This window comes from Pimephales promelas, chromosome 14, assembly GCF_988280905.1.
Source record: "Pimephales promelas chromosome 14, fPimPro1.hap1.1, whole genome shotgun sequence".
NCBI lineage: Eukaryota > Metazoa > Chordata > Actinopteri > Cypriniformes > Leuciscidae > Pimephales > Pimephales promelas.
Window position 1 is genome coordinate 7,217,740 of NC_142782.1, and position 22,720 is coordinate 7,240,459.

The 22,720-nt window shown below is 38.5% G+C and overlaps 1 protein-coding gene across 10 annotated transcripts in view; it reads right to left on the reverse strand.

Annotated features, from left to right (window-relative positions):
- Positions 1-22,720, reverse strand: part of prdm16 (PR domain containing 16) — a 302,841-nt gene that overhangs the window by 18,743 nt on the left and 261,378 nt on the right. For 3 of the 10 annotated variants that reach the window (XM_089119355.1, XM_089119348.1, XM_089119350.1), the window contains exons 5-15: positions 16,193-16,295; positions 12,968-13,169; positions 12,291-12,438; positions 12,006-12,041; positions 11,604-11,859; positions 9,333-10,815; positions 9,116-9,203; positions 7,397-7,566; positions 6,259-6,336; positions 2,137-2,306; positions 1,350-1,521 (exon numbers count right to left, since the gene is read on the reverse strand). In XM_089119355.1, coding sequence (XP_088975481.1) covers positions 1,350-1,521; positions 2,137-2,306; positions 6,259-6,336; positions 7,397-7,566; positions 9,116-9,203; positions 9,333-10,815; positions 11,604-11,859; positions 12,006-12,041; positions 12,291-12,438; positions 12,968-13,169; positions 16,193-16,295 — 2,906 coding nt within the window. Of the gene's footprint in view, positions 1-1,349; positions 1,522-2,136; positions 2,307-6,258; positions 6,337-7,396; positions 7,567-9,115; positions 9,204-9,332; positions 10,834-11,603; positions 11,860-12,005; positions 12,042-12,290; positions 12,439-12,967; positions 13,170-16,192; positions 16,296-17,584; positions 17,817-22,720 lie in introns of those variants that run through there. The other 7 variants (XM_089119356.1, XM_089119353.1, XM_089119352.1 and 4 more) reach the window with 7 other exon arrangements.

The window sequence follows — 22,720 nt, forward strand, 5'->3', positions numbered from 1 at the left end:
GAGAAATAAAATCAAAACTGAGACAATTGTTTTTATTTAAACATCATTTGGTTAACATAGCTCAGATGAGTGTTCTCATTTGAGTTTCAAACATGTCTTACATGGTTTTTAATTAATTGTTGACAAAAGAGACAATGTATTTGTTTATCAAATTATTTTGAATAGCCTCAGACAGGTGTTCTCAGGTCTTATTTGACTATCAACCACTGTATTGTTTCTCCAAAAATCCTTTCGGAAAAATAAAAATAGGACGTAATGGTTGTATTTATTTAAAAAAAAACAAAAAAAAAACAAAAAAAAACAGGATTGGACAGGATAGGTCAGACAGCTCATTCAGCTTGTATGGAGCGATAAAGTGAGCGTGTATAATTTAGCCCAAATAATTGAGTTCTCAGTAATATCTCATTGAGAGAACGACAAGTTAGCTTCTGAAACTCTAAAAGAGGCAAATGTGAGACAGGAGACTGCTTTCTCGTCTCATTGCTTTATAGGAGAAACAAATGAGATATTACATTTTGTATTATATCCTACAGAGCAACAAAGACAGAAGAAGAAATTAAAAGCGGGGGGAAAAAAAGACGTTCCACCATGAATGCAGACTGGCTGCACAAGAGTGACAGAAAACGAGAGAGAACCAGGCAAACGTCATGAAATAAGATGCATGAGCGCATAGGGGAATATTGCAGCTGCCTGTCCATTTGAAGCGGGTGTTTCTGTGAGGCCGATTTGCAGGGAGACAAAACAGAGCACTTATTTGAATTACAGATATTAAAATGCCAGGCCAGCTTGTACGAGTCAGGACAGGACTATTGATCCCAGATGGCAGTCCACGGCAGAGCTTTAAAGTGATGAGGCAGAACCATGGAGTGTGGAGGAACCGGTAAAAATCGAGGAGGACTTTTTTCACGTATTTCGCAATGTATCTGTTCGTACACATTTGTCTGCATTAATCAAACTCCACAGTACCCAAACCAAAACCTGAAGCGATGTGAACCTGGCCACACACCGACAGGCGTGCTGACGGTTCATGAATTTGGCAGTAATGAGCTTTTGTTTGGTGTTTTCATAAGGCGATGGAATGTGCTCCCTGATGTGTATCTGGCTGTGCTTAATGCAGAACAGAACTCAACAAGGTGAAATGACTCATTGAGATGTCCCGTCCCTCTGCCCACTGAAGACAAAGCTTGTAATGCACACGCGTGCGCTCACTCACACACACGGCTGTACCACAGTCCTCAACTAGAGGGCAGGCTGTAGCTTCGTGACAAGCGTGTCTGAATCTGATTCTATACAGTAGGTTTGTTGCCATGGTTTCAAAACATATTCTGTCCATGTGTGCGAGCTCGTACCTTTTCTCCGAGGAGCTACAGGCCTGGTTCAGCTCACTATTGGAGATGAAGTTCCTAATCTCTGAGAAATACGAGTCCTCCTTCTCATCCAAAAGTGCATGATTGTCAGACTCAGAGTTCGGTGAGGAAATATTTGTTCCTAAATTCGAGAGGATCCCAGACTGCTGACTCACTACAATAAATAAGCAGAGAAATGTATTACTAAATAACTCATAAAATAAGAAAGAGTGATGGAACGTATGCAGCCTTAAAGGGATAGTTCCCCCAAAAATGAATGTTTTGTCATTACTCTCCCATTTGTTGCTCCAAACCAGTATGAATTTCTTTTTTTCTGCTGAACACAACAGAAGATATTTTGAAGAATGTCTGTAATCAAACAGTTCATTGGCTACTGTCAACTGCCTATCAACATTCGTCAAAATATCTCCCTTTTAGTTCAACAGAAGAAAGGGTGGGCAAATGATGACAGAATTTTTGTTTTCGGGTGAACTATCCCTTTAAAACTACAGTTGCATGTGATACTTTTTACATTTACTAACTTAAAGTTTATGTTTATTATTTACTCATTGCATATATATATATATATATATATATATATATATTGGTTATGAAAGGTATTTTAACACTAATCACCTCCTAATAAATAAGATAAAATTATATTTAATCTTTAAAAATGCATTATTTACCTCAACTGAAAAACTGATTAACATCATAGATTTCCATTAAAAATAAAATCAAAATAACCAAAAAGAAATATTAGGAAAATATAGAAGGAAATTGATTTCACCTGGAATATTCTCGTGTTCATGTTTCTTTAAGTGGCGGTCCAGGTTGGTCTGTTGACCGAAGCAGCGATTGCAAAGGTGGCACTTGAAAGGCTTTTCCTTGTTGTGAATGTTACGAACGTGTCGCTGGAGGTTGGAGGAGATGCTGAATGAACGGTCACAGTATTTACATCTATTAAGGAAAGAAGGAAGGAGAAAAAAATATCAAAGATCACATATGAGGTTTGTGCTGGGCTGAAATTAGAATTACACGACATGAAATTAGAAACATTCGAATTATACAAATTTCAACAATCATATCTGTAGTTTCAGTTAAGTGAAATATAGGAAATTTTGTTGTAAAAATTGCTTAATATTGTAGCTGCATGTTCAATGTTTGGTGACAATGCCCCCACCAAGAGGCTGACAAAGGAAATGCAGATTGCAGGTGTTGACCAGCGCTTTCTCCTCTCAGAAACCTCTTATTTCAGTTGTGTATTAAAGGGATAGTTCACTTTGAAATTCATTTTTAGTATGTTTTAGCTTACCTCAAAGGCATCCAAGATGTAGGTGTCTTTGTTTCCGCAGTAGTTTCAATTTTGATATTTTTAGGTCAAACCGTTCATGTCTGTCAGTCATATAATGGAGGTCTATGGTCACCACCTCAAAGAGCATGCACAGAGAAGTCCAAATTAAACAGGATTTAATGACTCGTAAATGTAAGTACACATTGATGGCCTAAGACACGAAACGAACGGTTTGTGTGAGAAAACGAACAGTATTTTGTACGTTTTTACCTCTTGTAACCACAGCCACAAAGCGCCCTCGCCCTCAGATCACTTGGACGTGGCTGTGGTTACAAGAGGTAAAAACGATATAAATACTGGAAAGAGAAAAAAAAATGTCCAGGGTGCTCAAGGAGTTCAAAAAATTAATTTTATGTAATTTAATTTGTTTAATTTGGACTTCTCTGTTCATACTCTTTGAGGTGGTGACCATAGACCTCCATTACATGACTGATAGACACAAACGGTTTGACCTAAAAAAATCAAAATTGAAACTACTGCGGAAAAAAAGACACCTACATCTTGGATGCCCTTGAGGTAAGCTAAAACACACCAAAAATTAATTTCAAAGTGTACAATCCCTTTAAAGCAAACACTCTCTTATGTCCTTTTATGGCTCATTGTTTTGCCTTCACATTTTTTTCCTTCACATAAAATAGCTAGTCTTGTAAACATGATAGACAAAGTGCAGTACATTTCCCTTTTTTGAGATTCCACATTTTGAGTATGTGATACGAGATGTTCTCTGTGCGCTAGAGTGTCTCAGCAGTCACGGTTCGTCTTCCATCGCTCTGGATTACTAGTTTGCGATGTCAGATCAGCCAGAATAGGCAGGAGAACATCAGTTTAATGTGCTGATAAACAAACATCGCAGCAAGGCAGTGTCAGGAGTTCGCCGGACAGTGCTTCCTTTGTTGGGTGGCCAGTGTAGCTTAGACTCCCGCGGTCGCTGCAAAGTTGACTTTCAGGGCTAATTGCTTTGGGAAAATCGCTCGTCATCAAGTGCTCAGAATCAAGATGCAGGCCCCTTTTCATGTTCCAGTTTATTTTGCGAGCAAATGTGTGTGTGCTTCTGTAGAAACGATTTTCCAGACTTGGCACATCATGGTTCATAGAGAATGGTAAAATGCCAAGGCAACGTTCTTTTTTTTTTTTTTTAAAGCCAGTCTTTTCTGCCCCCCATTTTGTTTATTTTCATTACTTGGTCCAGAGGGACTTTAAATTACTTCATCATCTCAGTTCTTTTTTTCTCTGTTACAAGGACTGTACATGAAGCGTTACAATCCGAATGGGGTCTTTCAATGGTCAGGCCTAGTGGGCCAATTTCGCTACGTAGAGTAGCTGATAGCATCTACAGCAGGCAAATAACCTACTACAATGAAGCCGGCCCGCTCTGATATTGGCCTGACTCGGCCTTTTTTGCTGAAAGTAAGATGGGGAGATGCTGATGATGTCTGCTATTTGTTAGGGTAAATTGTTTCTAAATGAGCTAATCAGGGGATTGTTGTGAAGGAGCCAAGCATGTAGTGGCCGTGTCCCACGGGAGGCTCTCTATCTCGTTGAGTGTGTTCACAGGGCTCTATGGTAGATTTGTAGAACTCAAAGAGGGGTCTGATTCCGCCTGACCTTTTTTGTACGCTAAGAAAAACTCGTGTGAAACTGATATACGCTACAGAACTTCCAAATGCTTTTATGTAGAATGCCAAAATAAATACATAAAAAAAAGAAAAGAAAAGAACTATTTTGGAAGGAAACGATGCAGACACCTACATTTTTACACTTTCTGAAGAAACGGAGATTATATTGCTTGCTTGAGCAAAGGTTGGTGCCCTGATGCTACAGTGTTCTGGGTGGCTTCCCTGTGGTGCTATGCGCTTAATGAGGAGTTGTATGGTTGTTAGGGTGTTCTGGGAAGGTAGTTGCTAGCTTTCGTCTTTATTAAAGGAGTAGTCCATGTCATTCTTCTTCAGTTGAAAAGAAATTAAGGTTTTTGATGAAAACATGCCAGGATTTTTCTCCATATAATGGACTTCAATGGGAACCAAACAGTTCAAGGTCCAAAAGACCTCGAGTGCAAACTGCAAACTGTTCAAAGAATTTCAGACTATGAATAAGGGTCTTATCAAGCGAAACGATCGCTCATTTAAAAAAACAACAACAAAAAAACAAAGAAACAAAGTTTAAGTTTTATAAGCTCAAATAGTCGCCTTGCTCTGTTCTGTGATGCGCGTTTTTGATTCTCCTGTTCGAATTCGTTTGTCAAAATGAACAAATCTTTTTTCGTGTCACTTGGTTCATTCAACGAACGAAATGAACGAGTTGACTTGGGAAAAGTTTCGTTCATTTTGATGAACGAGTTCGAATAGGAGATTCACAAACGCACATCACACCCTAACCCTAACAGAGCAAGGCGACCATTTGAGCTTATAAAACTTTGATATTTTTTTTTTTTTTTTTAAATGAGCGATCGTTTCGCTTGATAAGACCCTTATTCATAGTCTGAAATCGTTTAAAGCCCTTTGAACAGTTTGCACTGAAACTGTATTTTGGACCTTGAACCGTTTGGTTCCCATTGAAGTCCATTATATGGAGAAAAATCCTGGAATGTTTTCATCAAAAACCTTAATTTCTTTTCGACTGAAGAAAGAATGACATGGGGGTGAGTAAATTATCAGCAAAAGTTTTTTTAAAAAGTGAACTACTCCTTTAATATCTATGGAATTTGTCACTTGTTTCACCCCTCGCTAAGCATTAGAAAAGTAATAACATACGTCAAGAAGTCACAATATTAGGTAACGTTTATGTCTCTTGCACAAACAGTGCAGGGCAGGTTGGATGTCAAAGATTATTACTTATGGTCAGGGGTTTGTTCAAATCCCTAACTCTGAGCATTAGTAAAAATCATGTTTAAGCACCTCTATTAAGTAAATGAATGCTTTTACTTGAATTTGTTGAGAAGCTGGACTGTTAGGATACCTTTGGCAGTAAAAGTCTTTTAGTCATGCCTAGGTCAAAATATCACTTAAAACTTTGAAAGACCCCCATCTCGAAAGTGCCCTCATAGAGGACTTTCCACAGCTGGTTAGAAGCCAAATCAATTATAATTAAGCAGTTCTATAAACAGAGCGTGGCTGTCTCCAGGGTGCTATTACCAGCCAACATTGTCCAGAGCTTGCTCTACCTCCAAAACATCTGCACAGCCACAGACAGAATCAATCTTCTTTCTTTTTTGATCGTGCTACCTCTCATGTCTTTTATTGTTTCTATGTGATATTTCTCAGAATGAGCAACATTTGTATTGCAACATAATACGCTAGAACATATCTCATGTGCTGATCACATTAAAAAAGAAAAAACAGATTCCCTTGTAAGTTGTCTACGTTTCCAATACAAGGGCAGTTTCAAAAGGTAAGCAACTGATTTGCTATGTATTTTGTCGTTAGCTTAGCAACATGATATAACGTCAAACTATTGGAATAAATTGTGAGGTAAATCTCCTTCACACAGGGGGTATAAAGCTTTAGAATTTCAGTACTGCATTTGTGTGTGTGTAAGAGTGTATGTATAAGAGTGGCTTACCTGTATGGTTGTTCTCCTGTGTGTGTTCGTAAGTGCCTTGTAAGATTAGCTGACCTGGGAAAGATTTTCCCACAGTACCTGCAAAGGAATGGAAACATTGATACAGTCATCGAGCATTGTTACAACTCTCAAATTCAAAGAGTTCTAACTTATTGTCTGGGGACATTCAATGTAAATTTGGATGATTAATAAAACAAAAGCAGAACATTGGTAACTTTATCTCTATAGAGTTTATGGTAACACTTTAGAATACGGTTCCTTCATTAATGAATAACTAGACAAAAACTAATGAGTAACACAATATAGTAACTATTATTAACTAACAAGAAACTCTGATTAACGAACTAGTAAGTAATAGCGCACAGACGAAAGTGGTAGTTCACTATTAAGTAATCAATAACTACTATTTTTTAATACTTCCCAGAGAACTACTGAAAAAGTTTATTAACAATCTAGTAACTACTATTAACTAAAAGAAATTCTTATTAACGAATTAGGAAGTAAGAGCGCACAGATGAAAGTGTTACTAGATACTTCTGTGGGAATTACTAATTATTTGGATTTGTATTATAAAGTGAAGATCATTGGAACTAACTAGTAATTACTCAAGTGTTACTAAAGACATTTTCTAAAAGTATACTAAAGTTCACCAAAAATCTCAAACGTTTGCACAAATCATGACTAGATCATGTAGTAACACTTGAGTAATTACTAGTTAGTTCCAATGATCTTCACTTTATAATACGGATCCAAATAATTAGTAATTCCCACAGAAGTATCTAGTCTTTTTCAGTAGTTCTCTGGGAAGTATTAAAAAATAGTAGTTATTGATTAGTTAATAGTGAACTGCCACTTTCGTGTGTGCGCTATTACTTACTAGTTCGTTAATCAGAGTTTCTTGTTAGTTAATAATAGTTACTAGATTGTTAATATTGTGTTACTCATTAATTCTTGTGTAGTTATTCATTAACGAATGAACCGTATTCTAAAGTGTTACCGAGTTTATTTCTATTTTGTGTTAATGTGTACATATACTGTAACTACTGTATAAAGGAATGGTAGAACTGCTCAAAATAAAACTTTAGAGTTAAAGGAATCTTTTAGGGATGTTTACTCTTGTTTCACGAGCGGCGCTCACCTGCAGGTGTATCGCTCCTTGCCTTTGCGTAAGATAGCATCGGAGAGAGAGGGAGGCGGGGAGCGGAAGTTAAAAAGATGGTGTGAGGGGTGCTGGAGGGAATTGGGAGCATCCAGTTTCAGAGCGCCAAAGCTTTCCAACTTCTCAGTCATGTTTTCCATCGCAGACACCTGAGGAGAGAACATGAGGAGAGTTCAGAGAGGAATACTCTATGTTTGATGCACAGCTCAGGGGCTCGTTTAATCAGAAACTTCTCTCGGATCGATTTTGTGTGAGATTAGGGTCCGTGCGGGACTAAGAAACTTTTCCTTGCGTTTGTTTAGGGCAGACACACGAAGAACAAAATAATAGTGGTGGTGAGGAACTCTGACAGAGAGCCTGAGAGTTTGCATCATAACCAGACAGGATGGAAAGCTGGAGGAAGTTATATATCAGAAGGTCGAGACTTGATTGTGCTGTTCAAGAGTGACCTCCCTAACCTATGGCACGTTGGCAGCCACTCGAGCAGCCCCTTGGGAGCCCCCGGCTCCTACTTTGTTCCCAACAAATCTCTGAGAGAAGCGTCTGAATGAGCCATTCACCTCCGTGAGCGGTAACCATACAATGCAGTTTAAGATACCCCTCGCTGATAGTACTTCCCCCTGTTGCAGAACAAAGGCTTCGCTATGTGGCTCTATGGCCAAAAACAGCTTACATCCTTCCTACTTTTGGAATATGGATAAACACAGAGACAGACAGTGTGCTTGAATTTATTTACACTGAACATGTCTTGCTATCACCTTGATTCCGTCAGTGTTTTAGCTTTGAATATCAAAAAGGCAATGGTGCTCTTCTTAATGCTTAGACCTTTTTTTTAAATCATGATCACATATTTCTCTAAGAAATCACCGGCGCCAGTGCAGCTAAAATATTATACATTTTAAAAACTGCAGTAATATACAATTAGACGGGCAGACAGACAGACAGACAGACAGACAGACAGACAGATAGATAGATAGATAGATAGATAGATAGACAGACAGACCACCTGTAGAAGTAAATAGGGGCTGCTGAAAAGAGAGAAGGAAAAAGCGAGAGAAGGGTTGGATTTGGGGGGGGGGGGGGGGTAGGTCAGCATTGATGGAGGCCAGATTTACAGGTCAGATAAGACAGTTCCCAACAAGAGAGGCCATTCTATTACACACAAACACAGGAAGTCCCTGATCGACATGCAGACATTATCTAGGCAGCCAGAGCAAGAAAGAAATGCTAGGAAGTTATTAGCGGTCGGGACTCAACGGAGAACTTCCCAGAGACAATGGTCTGCTCCGAAAGTATGTGGCATAATTTGTTTCAATTCAAAAGGCCATTATTAATAATATTTTCATTATTGTTGTCACCGTTCAAAGGTGGGAAAGGTTTAAAATACTAACACAAACAATGGGGGTTGTTTTTCTAAGCAAACGATAACGAATTTTGAATACACAGCATGCCAGAACAGGCAATACTTCTTATGAGATTATCTTCATGATGGAAATAATCTAATGAAAATAAATACCATCAGAAGTCAGGACTTTTTAAAAAAGATCAAGGCTCCCCTTGAACCAAACAGGCCTGAGGCGGAGGACACTGGGAATGTGTTTTTGGCGTCTTGGCATACTCCACTCACTTGAAGAGCAATGCAATGTACCTTTACCAAGGTACAAGAGGAAGCAAAGCAAATATATGTTAAAAAAATACCTGAGGATGGAAAAGTAGTGGTGCAGGCCTCAGGTACTTCTCCTTTAGAGCTCCGACTGGGTCTAATAGCTTCCTCTTCTCCACCCTGCTGGACAACAACACCAAGGGTTACGTACGAACGAAGGTTGGTGGTAAACCTACTGGGTACCAATAACTTGTCACATTTGGATTGTCATGGTGTTGGGTAATACAATAAGGCCTACTCGGCTTAAAATACCTGTAGATGGGGTCCATGAAGAACGGCGAGGGCTTGGCGTAGTGGAGCGGCGGCTGCTGGGGAGGAGGTGGCTGGGGAAGGGATGCTTGTGGCTGATGCATCTGGGGCTGGTGCAAGTTCTGGGACTGAGTTAGTGCTGGGTGTTCATCTTTAGCCGCTTTGCAGTTTGCGCCATAGACGTGATTCTTGCGCTGTTCATGCGTGCCACCGTTCTGGTTGGCTCGGCTTCGACTGCCTATGCTGAGGTCCAGAGGCTGTTCCTCGCCAGGGGCCCGGAGGGCGTTGGGTGGCAAGGCTGGCTTGCTGGGGGGTGGAGGGAGAGGTTTGACCTCCTTGGGTTTGGTGGTTAGGTCAAAGGGTGAATCCGCACCAGTGGCTGTAGGTAATTTCTGTATGTGCTCACGAGGTGATTTAGGCTCAGGTTTGAAGAACATACCAGGATTGAGTGCTCTGTCTGTGAATGGGTACAAGGAATGTGGGAAGTTGGGCAGAAACTGGAAAGGAAACATGGAATGGTAGTTTAAGGAGCTCATTTTCTTCTCCTGCAAGCCCATGAATCCAGGCCCAAAATACTTTTCTGCAATGGACGCAATGGCTTTAATGGAGTCAGTGGTGGCCCCGGAGGGTGGAAGTGCTTGCTCTTCCGGTGGTGGGAAGAAGGAATGCTGGGAGGAGAGGAACGGGCGCTCGCAAGGGAGGTTCCCTGAACTGGAGACAGATACCGAGCTGCTGCTCACTTCATCCTGCTTGCTCTCCTGCACCGGTTTCCTCCTGCCCTTCTCCCGTTCGCTCTCTGCCTCACTTTCTAGGTCGGAGCCAGACACAGTGCCAGTGGTGGTGTCTAGATCTGTGCCACTAGATGTGTTAACATCTTCCAAATCACTACCATCAGACATGTCGTTCATCTTCACTTTATTCTTGCTGTCTGAGAAGTCCAGCTTGGACTCTCGGTTCTCCTCCGACTGGCCACTTCCTACATTTCCATTGCTGTTGTGCATGGATGAGACCACGGAAAGAGTAGGGGCGTCAAGGGGAGGCAGCTTCCCATCTTGAAGTGGGCTCTTGAGCAGTGAACTAGGAGGTAGCAATGGTGGTCTAGGATATAGTGATGGGGGAAAGATCCCTGGGAAGCCATGGGACATGGCTGGGAATGCAGGAGGTGCTGGGGAAAAGGGCAAACCTGCATGATGCGGCCTGGAGGAGAAATAATCACTGAAGTTAAGTCCACCATGGTTCAAGCCAGGATGAGACTTGGATTTGCCTAAAATGGGACTGGATGTCATTGGTATGCCCGGTGTGAATATGCCTCCGGGATTATAATGGTTCTTGCCCTCGCAAAAGCGCCGGTGCTTGTTGAGGGAGGAGGTAGTGCTGAACATTTGCCCACAGTCTTTACACTTGATCTGGGTGCGGCAGTCTGCATGCATCCGCTTGTGACGACACAGGTTAGAGAACTGGGTATACGATTTGTGACACACCTCACCTGGGAGAACACACATGACTGGTTAATTCTATTAACATACTGTTTTCGTTTGGCGTTCATTCAATAGAAGTGAAAATCCGGCAGCTGATTAGATCAACCAATAAACTGTGCATGCTGTTTATCATGTTCAACAATCACATCAGAAGTAGCTAACCCTTCTCCTGGATGGCCACCTTCCTGCAGAGTTTAGCTCCAAACCTGATCAGACACACACCTGAAACGGCTAATCAAGCTTTACAGGCGGGTGTGTTGGAGCAGGGGCGAAACTGAAGCGTCCAGGAAGGCATACCTCCAGGAGCAGGGTTGGCTACCCCAGTCTACATTGAACTCTACTCTGTTTCGAAGGTGAAATTAAAAAAAAAAAAAATAAGGCTGCACATGGTAATGGTATATGTTAAAAATATGATAAATTAGCAAATGAATATCTTGTTGATTAATAGATGAACTGTTTTGTATACATACAAATACATGTACACTGGTACAGCATACATGCATTTGGACACAGGACGGTAACACACAAAACATTGTGAAGCCAAGCAAAATGAAGATGATGTTTTCTCAGTATATTTTCAAGACAAGGCATATACACATTAACCTCTAGACATTAAATCTGCCTTGGCTATATACAAGCCTTAATGGGCCCTCAAAAGAAAATGCACAGTTGCAAAAAAAAAAAAAAAAAAGGAGAAGGGTAAAATGGAGTAATTAAGAGAAAGCACGAAAGAAAAGCCCAACAAATGTAGAACAAAACAAAGAATGGCTCTAGAATTTCATTTAGTTTCTCTGACCTATAAAACAACAGCTGTCACAATCTTGGGGTGGAGCTAGCCGGGAGGTCTTTGGACACTGGTAATTGTATCTGAGGCTTAGACAAGACTGCTCAGACTTACAGATGAAAGGCTTGACACTGCTGTGTATGTGCTTGTGCTGCTTGAGGCCCGAGGAGGTGGCAAAGGTCTTGCCACACTCAGGGCAGGTGTGGGCTCGGGCACCGACGTGCTGAGAGCGGATGTGGCGCTGGAGGTTGCTGGGGTCTGTGAACACCTGAAGAACCCACAGAAATATGCCCACTTAGTGCCAAGTCTAAATATACAAATCGAACATTGTATAAAAGGCAATGTAAGATGAAAATGAATAGTACTATTAGCATAAACAATGTTTTGAAGGACATGGGAAGTGAAAAGTAATACTTTTGGAAAGTTGACGTCCTGTGGTGTGACATCCATCTAAAAGAATTTTAAACAAAATTTGGCTATTGCATTTTATAATTATACTGCAGCTTTCATGACCTCATATTAATCAAGAGAATGCTTGTACTGTTAAAAATTCATTTTTGTCACATGCATTGCAGGACCTTTTTAAAACAAAACAAAAAAAATGTACATTTTCTTCAAATACATTTTAAAACATGTTTCAACTTCCCACATATAAACTGATGAACGCATTCAAAAACATAAGTGGTTGCAGAAACCTACCTTATCACAGTTTTCACACTCAAAGCGTTTGCCACTGTCATGTGACATCTGATGGCGAATGAGGTTGGATTTCCAGTTGAACGCTTTGGGGCACTGGTCACACTTATACTCTCTTTCTTCTGTGTGCACGATCATATGCTGCCCCAGACTAAGAATAAATAAGAACACCATCAAATATTTTCTGTGATCACCATGTAGGCCAGTGATTGCATATCACAGGGAAGAAGAATGCTAAATGTACTGTAAGTAATACAACGTCAACTGATAAAAATCTATTGGGCAAAATGCCAAATGTGGTTTGTGGCGACCTTTTCCTTTGGGTTCTGTCTCATGTTAATAATTTTTTATAATGTTTTCCTATGAGGCTCATTGCAACTTCAGTAAATTTCAGTGTTTGATTTTAAGAACATTTTTGTTTGCTTTTGTAAGATAAACATATCATTCATGCAAAAGTTTATCAACGCGTGTTTATCACACACATTTAACATACACATGTGCAATAAACAATTCGGGTTCTGTGTTCGGTCACTGGTACAATGACCAGTTGAGAACCACTGATGTACGCAAACCAGGCAAATAAACATTAGAAAGCATTTTCACACCCCTTTTTTGAATTCTTACAGCTTGGGGTTACCTAAAGCTAGGTGGGGTAATTACAACTTGAGCAGTATGCTGACCTGTACTCGCTAGGGAAGATCTTTTCACAGTCTTTGCACTCGTGTACTGGCTCATCGCTGTCTTCGCGCTCCTGTTTGAAGTCTTCGCTTAGCGAGTCAAAGATAGAGTTGCCGCTGCTGCAGGAGTATTTCTGATGCCGCCGTAACTCCAGCTTTGATGTAAAGAGTTCATCACAGTGTTCACAGCGGTACATCTGCTCATCTGTTGGGACACCATCATACAATTGCTCTTGAATTACAATGATTATTAAAAGGAATTATTCAATTATAAAAAGGGACAGTCTTCAGGATAACACCTCAAAATGTATTCGAACACTTCAGCCACAATTCAAATTGTCTAAAAGTCATAATATTAGATGACAAAATATCAAACAAAGTCGCATTTACCTTTCTAGCAAGACTCCAAAAAAAATTGCAATAAACAATGAACACTTTACAGTGCATACAGTGCAATATATGTAATACTGTCAAATAGATTAATCGTGATTAATCGCATCCAACATAAAAGTGTATCTGTGTGTGTGTGTGTGTGTATATATATGTATATATATATATATAGACTCAAAAAAGAGATTTTAAATGATAAAACAACAGATATACTGTTTAAAATGATATATATATATATAAAATTTTAAACAGGATATCTGTTGTTTTATATATATATATATATATATATATATATATATATATATATAATTTTAAACAGTATATCTGTTGTTTTATCATTTAATATATATATATATATATATATATATATATTATATTTATATACATATATATATCATTTAAAATCTCTTTATATATATACATTTATATATATATATATATATAGACTCAAAAAAAGAGATTTTAAATGATAAAACAACAGATATACTGTTTAAAAATATACTGTTTAAAATTATATATGTATATATATATATATATATATATATATATATATATATATATATATATATATATATATATATATATATATATATAAATAAATTTAATCACTTTCTGGTTGTCAAATGTTAGTAGAACATGTCCATTGTTAATTTGATGTACTGCACCTTTGGTTACTCTATAGGACACCTGTGTGCACTTTAGGAGAACTGACTTAACAGATCCACTAAAAATCCCTGAAACACCATCTGTGAAAAGATCAAGCATCATTTTGTTTGTAGATGCCACTTGTTTTGATATTTTGTTATCAATAATGTAATGAAATGCACACATCTTTCCAAATTTATTTTAATATCAAATGCATCCAAAAATGCTTGAAGTTTTAATAAGTAACCATATTTTCACTGAATGTAAGGCATGCATTCTATGACAAATACAAATATTTAAGATCAATCCTATTTTACAAACCTTGAAAAATGGCATAAAACAGTAAAGAGATTACAAGATTAGATAAAAACGTCTTGCTTTCGAACTGAAAATCGGTCTTTGGAGTAATTGTTCATACGACCCGGGGTTAAATGGCTAAAAACGTGGCTGTTTTATCCACGGTGAAATCCTGACACAAGAGCCAAGTTCACAGATAACCCTGCAGTCGTGGAGAGAAAAGGAAATTCTAAGGCACTAAGGTTTGATTCATTAGCTATCATCATCCTCAAATTAAACTCGGTGATATCTCTGATATTCTCCATGCATGGCCCAGATCAAGCCAAGTTGGATGACTTTCATTATTCTTTAAATCAATATTGTGAAAGCCAAGCCCATGAAATGCACGCATCGATGCTGTCTTAACTAGGATCATGGCACATTTTCCGCTTTATTTTTCTTTTCCAATGACATGTATTGACAGAACACGCTCCATTGCGATGCTCATAGACTTCCTGCAAAATATTTTGAATGAACTCCCCTTGTAACCTCAAAGAGGCCTTACAGGGAAAACTAAAGTGAATAAATTCTGTGCAGATTTAATTCCTGTACTTTTTTTTTTTTATCGAGAGAAGCCATAAAACGAATTTGAGACATTATCTCTCCGTCCCATCGGTAGCACTAACGACAAAGGCAGGAATGTTGGGGAAAAGACAGGGAATGGGAAACTAATAGCTCTTGGAGAGAAGTAGGGGGAACACAATTATGTGCAGTTTAGCGGCTAATCTGTGAGCATGGGTGAGGTCCCCCGAGACTCCTCCAGCTCCACTCCAAATTCCACCACCGATAAGCCGTGAGAAGGAGGTAGACGTCGAGAGCTCTCATTCTGTCCGTCTATCGGTTTGTCTCTCGTCTGACTCCTCTTCGATGACCGTGTTCATTCTACTCTACGTTTCCTTTCTTTTGTTCTCTGGATTGATCTGTCTGAGTGGAGCCTGGCTTGCATCTTTTGGCGTCCCTGTCTCTCTTAGCTCTCCCAGAGAGCTTTCTCTTCTAGCCTTTTTGGCAGGGAGATCTGAGGACACATCTCTATCAGATAAAACATTGTGCATGTGTTGGAGAGTGACTGCTGCGCTGTGACACACTTCAATGCTTTTGCAATTTTCTAGTCTGTATCAACTACTCTGAGTTTCAAATCCGAAATTACCGGATCACATGGAAACGAAAAAAAAAAAAAAAAAAAAAGATGTAGAAGACTATGAGCTTGTTTCAAAACTGCCAACTTTCTGTGTTTTAATATGGAAAGTACAAGTGACAACCCCTGCTTTTAAAGAAAAAAAATGCAATAAACACTACACATTGTACAGTGCAATATAATGCTGTCAAATAGATTAATCGTGATTAATCGCATCCAACATAAAAGTATGTGTGTGCGTGTATAATATATATATATATATATATATATATATATATATATACACACTGTATACATATATTTCCACATAAAAAAAAAACATAAAAAAAAACATATACACAGACGTGCACGCGCACACAGACACATGGGCTATTTTATGTAAACAAAAACTTTTATACGATTTTTCGATTTGACAGTGTGTAATTTTATATATACATATAAATATAAATTTAATTAGCCACCAAAAATAACTATACGTGTATCAACTCTATAGTGATACAATGTCATTGTAAATATCGTCGACTAGTCCTTCAGTTGCCTCTGGGTTGAAATGGACGACTTCTTGAATGAATGAATTTTCTTCGTTGCCGAACTTTGTACAACATCGAGACATACATAGGCCACATAAAGCATGTTACTCCAGTAACTGTTAGAAGAGGTGAACGAGTGCGGTCTGTGTGAGTTTGTTTAAAAGAGTGCCTAATGACTTGCATTAATCTCACCTTCCAGGTTCGGTGCCATTGAGCCCTCGGGGAAAACTCCGTCCTTCATGTAAACCAGTAACTCCTCCCCTATTTCAATATCTCTAATAGCTTTATAACAGATCTGCAAAGACAGAATAAAGACGCATAAGATTTTTAAAACAACAACAAAAGGCATCAAATGAGGCTATTATTATTATTACTTAATTGTTATTGTTATCATCGTTATCATCATCATCATCATCATCATCATCATCATCCGTATTTTGTAGAGAAATAAGGCTTTATTTTAAACATAGCAAGTGTAAAAGCAATAATATGAATTGGTTATATTTTACAATGTTTTTAAGGATAAAAAACACAGACGGCAAACAAACAAAAATGAGAAGATAAACAGATGCAGTAATTATGAAATGCAAAGCGCATTTGAAATCGCATCTTCATTCGATAATTTACTCACCGAAGGCCAACGAGAAAGAAATGAACACACACACACACACACACACACACACACACATAATAAACGAACGCATCAAAATAATTTCCATAATAAAATAGGTGAAATTAAAGAATACAACAATAAAATAATATAATAAAAAAATGTTTTTATAGGCTAACCGTAGCCTAATCAGATGTGTTTGATGCGTTTTCGTTTTAATTTAAAAAAATCAAATGAAACACGCAAGCAGAAAAAAAAATGTTTTTAAAACACAAAAGACATGATATTGTGTTACTTACTTATAAGCACGGAAATTATGTATCCAGGGTAAATAAGGAGTTAGCCTATATGTTTTTGTTTTAAATCTAAAATCTAAATCCTAAATAGCCTACATTTTTAATAGGATATAGCCTAGTATATATGCTATTATATTATTATCCCAGTTGTCAATTTTTCTAAGTCAAATGTTTTGCCGCAAAGTTTCCTAAATGAACCATAATTAAAATCATTTAAGAGCGCTGTGATGACAAACCACATCTGTTGTGTGTTTTAACCAAAACACATTCAAAAACCACGCGTTTATTTTGTAAAATAAATAATTTATAGAGTGCAACTCACCTAAATAGACTTAAATAATAATCATAGTAAAAGAAAAGAACTAGTCCGTTTTATATAGCGGCACACAGTGAAAAGGACAGTACCAGTTGTTCCCTCATGAGGGCGCTCAGGGCTAGGCGACAGCTGCTGATCTGGGCCCCTCTCCGAAATCAACACATACAGCTAAAAACCTGCACAAACTTCATCTCAGAGCTCCACTGTTGTGACAACTCTAATGTGTGTTATAAAAGTAGGCCAAGGCATCAGCTTGCCGCTCAAGAGGGGTGGTCAATGTACAACACAGCTATTAGGCTATTATTATTATTAATATTAATATTACAACTACAGTTTAACGAAGGGAAGAGCACATATCTGACCTTTTTCTTTCCCGAGAGTTGATAAAGTTGGGCTAGTTGTTGAGCGGTGGATCTTAAAGCCTCCAGTTGTAATAGCAGCTCTGGTCCCGTAGAGTTCAGCACGCAACCCATAGTATCATGACACTGCGCGCGACAGCAGCGCGAGACAGAGTCCGAACACGCGCGTCTTTGATGAGGTGAGTCGCGCTCATTAGTGATTCTCTCTATCGGCCACTCCTCCTCTCTTATCTCCAACCAAAAGGATTGAACCCCTCCCCATGTCCTCTCCTCCTCTGACCACCATATGAATCTATTATTGATGGAAAATGTATCTTTCCCAGATAATGAAAATGTAAAAAAGAAAAGAAAAAAAGAGAGAGAAAATACATCGACTGTTGGGCTGAGCGCGAGCCCTGCGCGAGGATTTCCGTGGTGCTTTAAATAGGCTACACACACCTGTTTTTACTCGCGGTCTTCTGCCACAAACATTTAGCAGATATTTTAAACGATTTGTCTTTGCGTTTTTAAAGACTAAATTTAATATTTGCGCCGACAGAGATAGGCTACAGAAACACGCATTATGTTGCACGAGACACTTAAAACTGTCATTTTCAGCCTATATTCGACAACAAAAACTTTAAACTTGAATATCCAATTCACGAATAACCATTAGGTGAATATTAGGCTAAGTAGCCTATTATAATTGATAGTACATAGCGTTATTTATTTATTTATTTATTGCGGGTTGCTGTTCTCCATGGGCTATTCATTAAAAAAAAAAAATTAATAATAGCCTATGCAATAATTTCACCCAAAAGACGACAATAAAGCATGTAGCCTATATTATTTCATGCATTATAATATTATTATATGTAATTAATACAACTTTCGTTTTTTTATCTGCATGATTCCGTTTTGATCAACGAATTAACTAGGCTAAATATAATCATCGCATAGGTATTTTTACAGGAGACTTTGCTGCTTATATTGCTTTATAGATTGCTACACGAAATTATACGACTGATTATTTCAGCTGAAAATTATAATTCGTTCATCGGACTTTATCTATTTATATCGTTATAACGGTTTGTTATTGTCAGTTATATTTCTTATATATTGTTAAATTCAATAAATCAAAAAATAACTAAAAGAATAAATATATATATATATATATATATATATATATATATATATATATATATATATATATATATATATATATATATATAATTAGGCTACATCACACGTGACATCAAAAGTATCAGACTGAAACATTGCATTGCATCTAAAAGATAAATTTGGATGTCAGATTGTGCTGTAGTCTATGGCTAGTTGTCATTGCTGTGGGTGGAATGCCTTCCTTTCACCCCAAAAGCAATCTATTATGATGGGGCTAAGCTGTCTCTACAGTAAATCTTTTCAGGATCTGACAGCACTGAGAGGGCCATCTTGACCCCCTCACAATGCTTTCAAGTGCTGGGGGCCGATGCATCATCCATCACTTAGGTGACAATAATCCCCTGTCTGTCACACACACACACACACACATTCATATATAAGTGCAAGCGGACACACACTGATATGAATATATAAGGAAATACAAATCTAAAAACAAGTTTAGTTTGGGTGTGCATGTTTGCCTGCCAATCCAAATGTAATTTTGATTCTGACATGATTCACTAAGACAAGATCAGAACAAAGTTCATCCTATCTTAAGCAACTGTTTGATCAAATGCCAAAACCATATAAAAACTAAACTGCATGACTAGACGTCAGGGAATTATTTTTACTAGCAAGTTCCTCTCTAGCAAACATGTATATAAATTATATTGCATTTATCAGTCAGTAGCTAATAAGTAATTGAATGCAGACAATTTCAGCTTGTTTGAAAATTATGAAAGTGTTCCACACATGCAGAGTAAGTTTCTATTATTTCTTTATATATATATATAATGATTTTTACCATGAAAATTTGTCAAAAAACAATGTCATAAATAAGATTGTTTTATCAATTCTCACCAAAATAAATAATGTGTGTGTGTGTCTCCTGATAAACCTTACGTTGTGGGGTAGATACAAGATAGTAATACCAGAAATGTTTGACCTTGTGGGGTGATTTTTTTGACGCAAACAGCTTATGAATTTGTTTTATTGAAAATGTAAAAATGCTGAAAGTTCTCTGTGAAGGTTGTGTTTAGGGGTAGGGGGATAGAATATACAGTTTGTACAATATAAAAATCAGTATCTATGGAAAGTCCTCATAAAACATGGAAACCCAACATGTGTGTGTGAGTGTGAGTGTGTGTGTGCGCGTCTTCTCAGCCCTTCAGAAACAGAAGGCTATGGCATGGCAGATCTGGCTGTGCACTTCAGTGTTTCTGACAAACAGTTTAAGTGCATCTCGAGAGATGAGGGAGGGGGGGTCAGAGGTCAACAGTCTTGCTGAATGGACCATGCCATTGTGCGAACGCCAGAATACGTCCACCAGCTTTATGCCTATTGTCTAAGAGCGCATAGTTTGCTAAAAAAAAAAAAAAAAAAAAAAATGGATTACACTTTCTCAGCGCAAGATTATGTGATCCAAAGCATTCTTAAAAAATACGCAAGAACATCTTTATATACAAACCGACACATCTTTGTAAAAATGTGTTCTAAATTGGCACTTTCACCTTCAGAGTTAATTCTGCACTCTTTATAATAACACAACAAAATAATCTTTTCTTAAAACAAAGTGTTGTAACTAACACCCTCGTTCTGCAACAGCACAAAACTGCTATTTAGAACCATTCACACCTCAACTGACAGCTTGAAAAAAACACATTAAAAAGTAAGGCCTAAAATTGTGAAGTGCACCACTACACAGTCGAGTCGTGTTTTCAGGGGCCCGAACACAAAAGACTAATGCGTAAACAAGTAAATAAATGATCCAGGTTGATTTTAAAAGGTTACAGGCACATCAGAATTTGCTGGGCGTGTGCATATTTCCATACGGCTCATGCATTGTGCATGCTCAAATAGAACAGCAAAGTACAAAGTTCAATGAATTATGCATTTTTGCATTGTGTCGCCGTTCTGAATAAATAATAGGCCGTTGTCCGTAAGACTGGCAAAAACGTGTGCAAAAGAAAAAAAAACAACTAAAGTAGGAGAAAGTAAATAGAAAGCATGTATTTAGCGGAGAGATTTTAGCCGGAGATATTATTCTCCTGTGGGCCCAGCGGTGGCCGCTCATTGAAGTCAAATGACTTTAATGATTGGGTTATGTAGTTGAAGTCAATTGGTGGTTGTCAGTCTCAGAGGTTGTCCCTCCTCCCCTCATGTCCTCCCCTGTTTGTTAGCCTTGTGTTTTATGTGTCAGCGTCTAAAACTACGATGGCCACACTAGTTGCCCCTGTTAGTCAAGAGACAAAAGCTTAGATTTTGGCTCATTCCACGAGTCAATCAGCTTGTTTGAAGGGAGACAAACAGCCTAAAAGTGGCAGAATAATAACAAGGAAACAGATCCACTTATGCATATGATCTAAAAACACCCCCCCAAAATGGCACACTTAAAGGAACAATTCCGCCAAAAATGAAAATGCTGTCATCATTTAGGCTACTCACCCTCACGCGTTCCAACCCCAATGACTTTCTTTCATGGAACGCAAAAGGCAGAATGTCCTGGCTCTAAAATCTCACCCATGTTCTCATCGTCAAGCATCAAGAACATGGTGTAAGGTTTGGCATAAACACATCATTAGATTTCGTGCTTCATTGAATCTCGAGGTGCCATATTTGAATGTCTAAGAACAAGTGAGATTTGAGTTACCCCCAGCTAACAAAAATATGTTCTACGAACGCTTTGCCCAAAACGTTCAAAACGGTATTTCACCCAATAACTCTGAACGACTGTTCTGTTAACGTTATTGGAAACGTGTTTGTTTAGTAAAAGACACAAAGCTATCAAATGACTTCAGAAGATTTGGAGCATAGCACACAAGTGGTTGAGACATTGCTACACTTTCTCACTCCCAACTTGTCACCTATTGACAATCGGTCAGGACCCATCAGCTTCAATTTTTAGTGATGTTAAAAACACTTTTCGACGTGCAGGGTACTCCATTGCTTTGAGAAACCGATGGAGCCATACCAACACATTCTCATCCTAGGGCACCATATAGTGACAATTTTGAAATTTCGTCTAAATCAAACGCACATGGCACCCTCTAGCGTCAATATAACACGCACAGAGCTTTGTTCGGTTATGGTAGGTTTAGTTCTGGGGTAGGTTTAGGGTTAAACCACTAGGAGGCGCCTTCTGGCCCATATATATCTGCGTCTCATATTGACGCTAAAGGGTGCCATGTGCGTTGTACATAGACGAAATTTCAAAAGCGTCAGTACATGACGCCTTGGGATGAGAACGGGCTGGCCATACTAACACAGTCTCATCCCAAGTCGTCATATGACTGACGTCTTGGGACGTCTTTTGACCATACGTCAACATCTGCCTTTTTAGGGTACCCTTAAACGTCGGTTGGTTGACTATCCCGGGCCGTCATACAACTGACGCTTTACCTTTAACGTCGGTTAAGTGACGGGGTAGGTTTAGGGGTTGGTTTAGGTCTTTAGATCCGATAACGTCATCTAACCGACGTTTAAGGGTACCCTAAAAAGGCGGATGTTGACGTATGGTCAAAAGACGTCCCAAGACGTCAGTTATTTGACGTCTTGGGATGAGACTGGGACCATACACAGATTAGGCATGGGGATGTCATGATGAAATTATGCATTGGGTTATACTTTTACCATTATGATGTTGGGGTGTGATTTTCAATTTAATCAGCAAGTGTGATTTTATTTACATTTATTTGATTAACTTTAGACCTGTTTGAACATATAACCCAACCCCACCCCTAAACCTACCCATTTGTGTATTATATAACATAAAAGACAGTATATAACGGGCAGGTGAGGTTCTGAGCGAGCTTAGGCGAGCTGAGCCGATACTAAAATGTGACGTGAAAACAATGCCGACTGCTGATTGGTCAGAGAGAATAGTCACCATCATTGCACGCGCCAGATGGAGCATCCAGAATATCCTCGCCATTTTTAAATAGTTTGGCCAGAGATAGTTTCTAAACTTACTACTATTATTATGGCAACTCGGAAGAATAC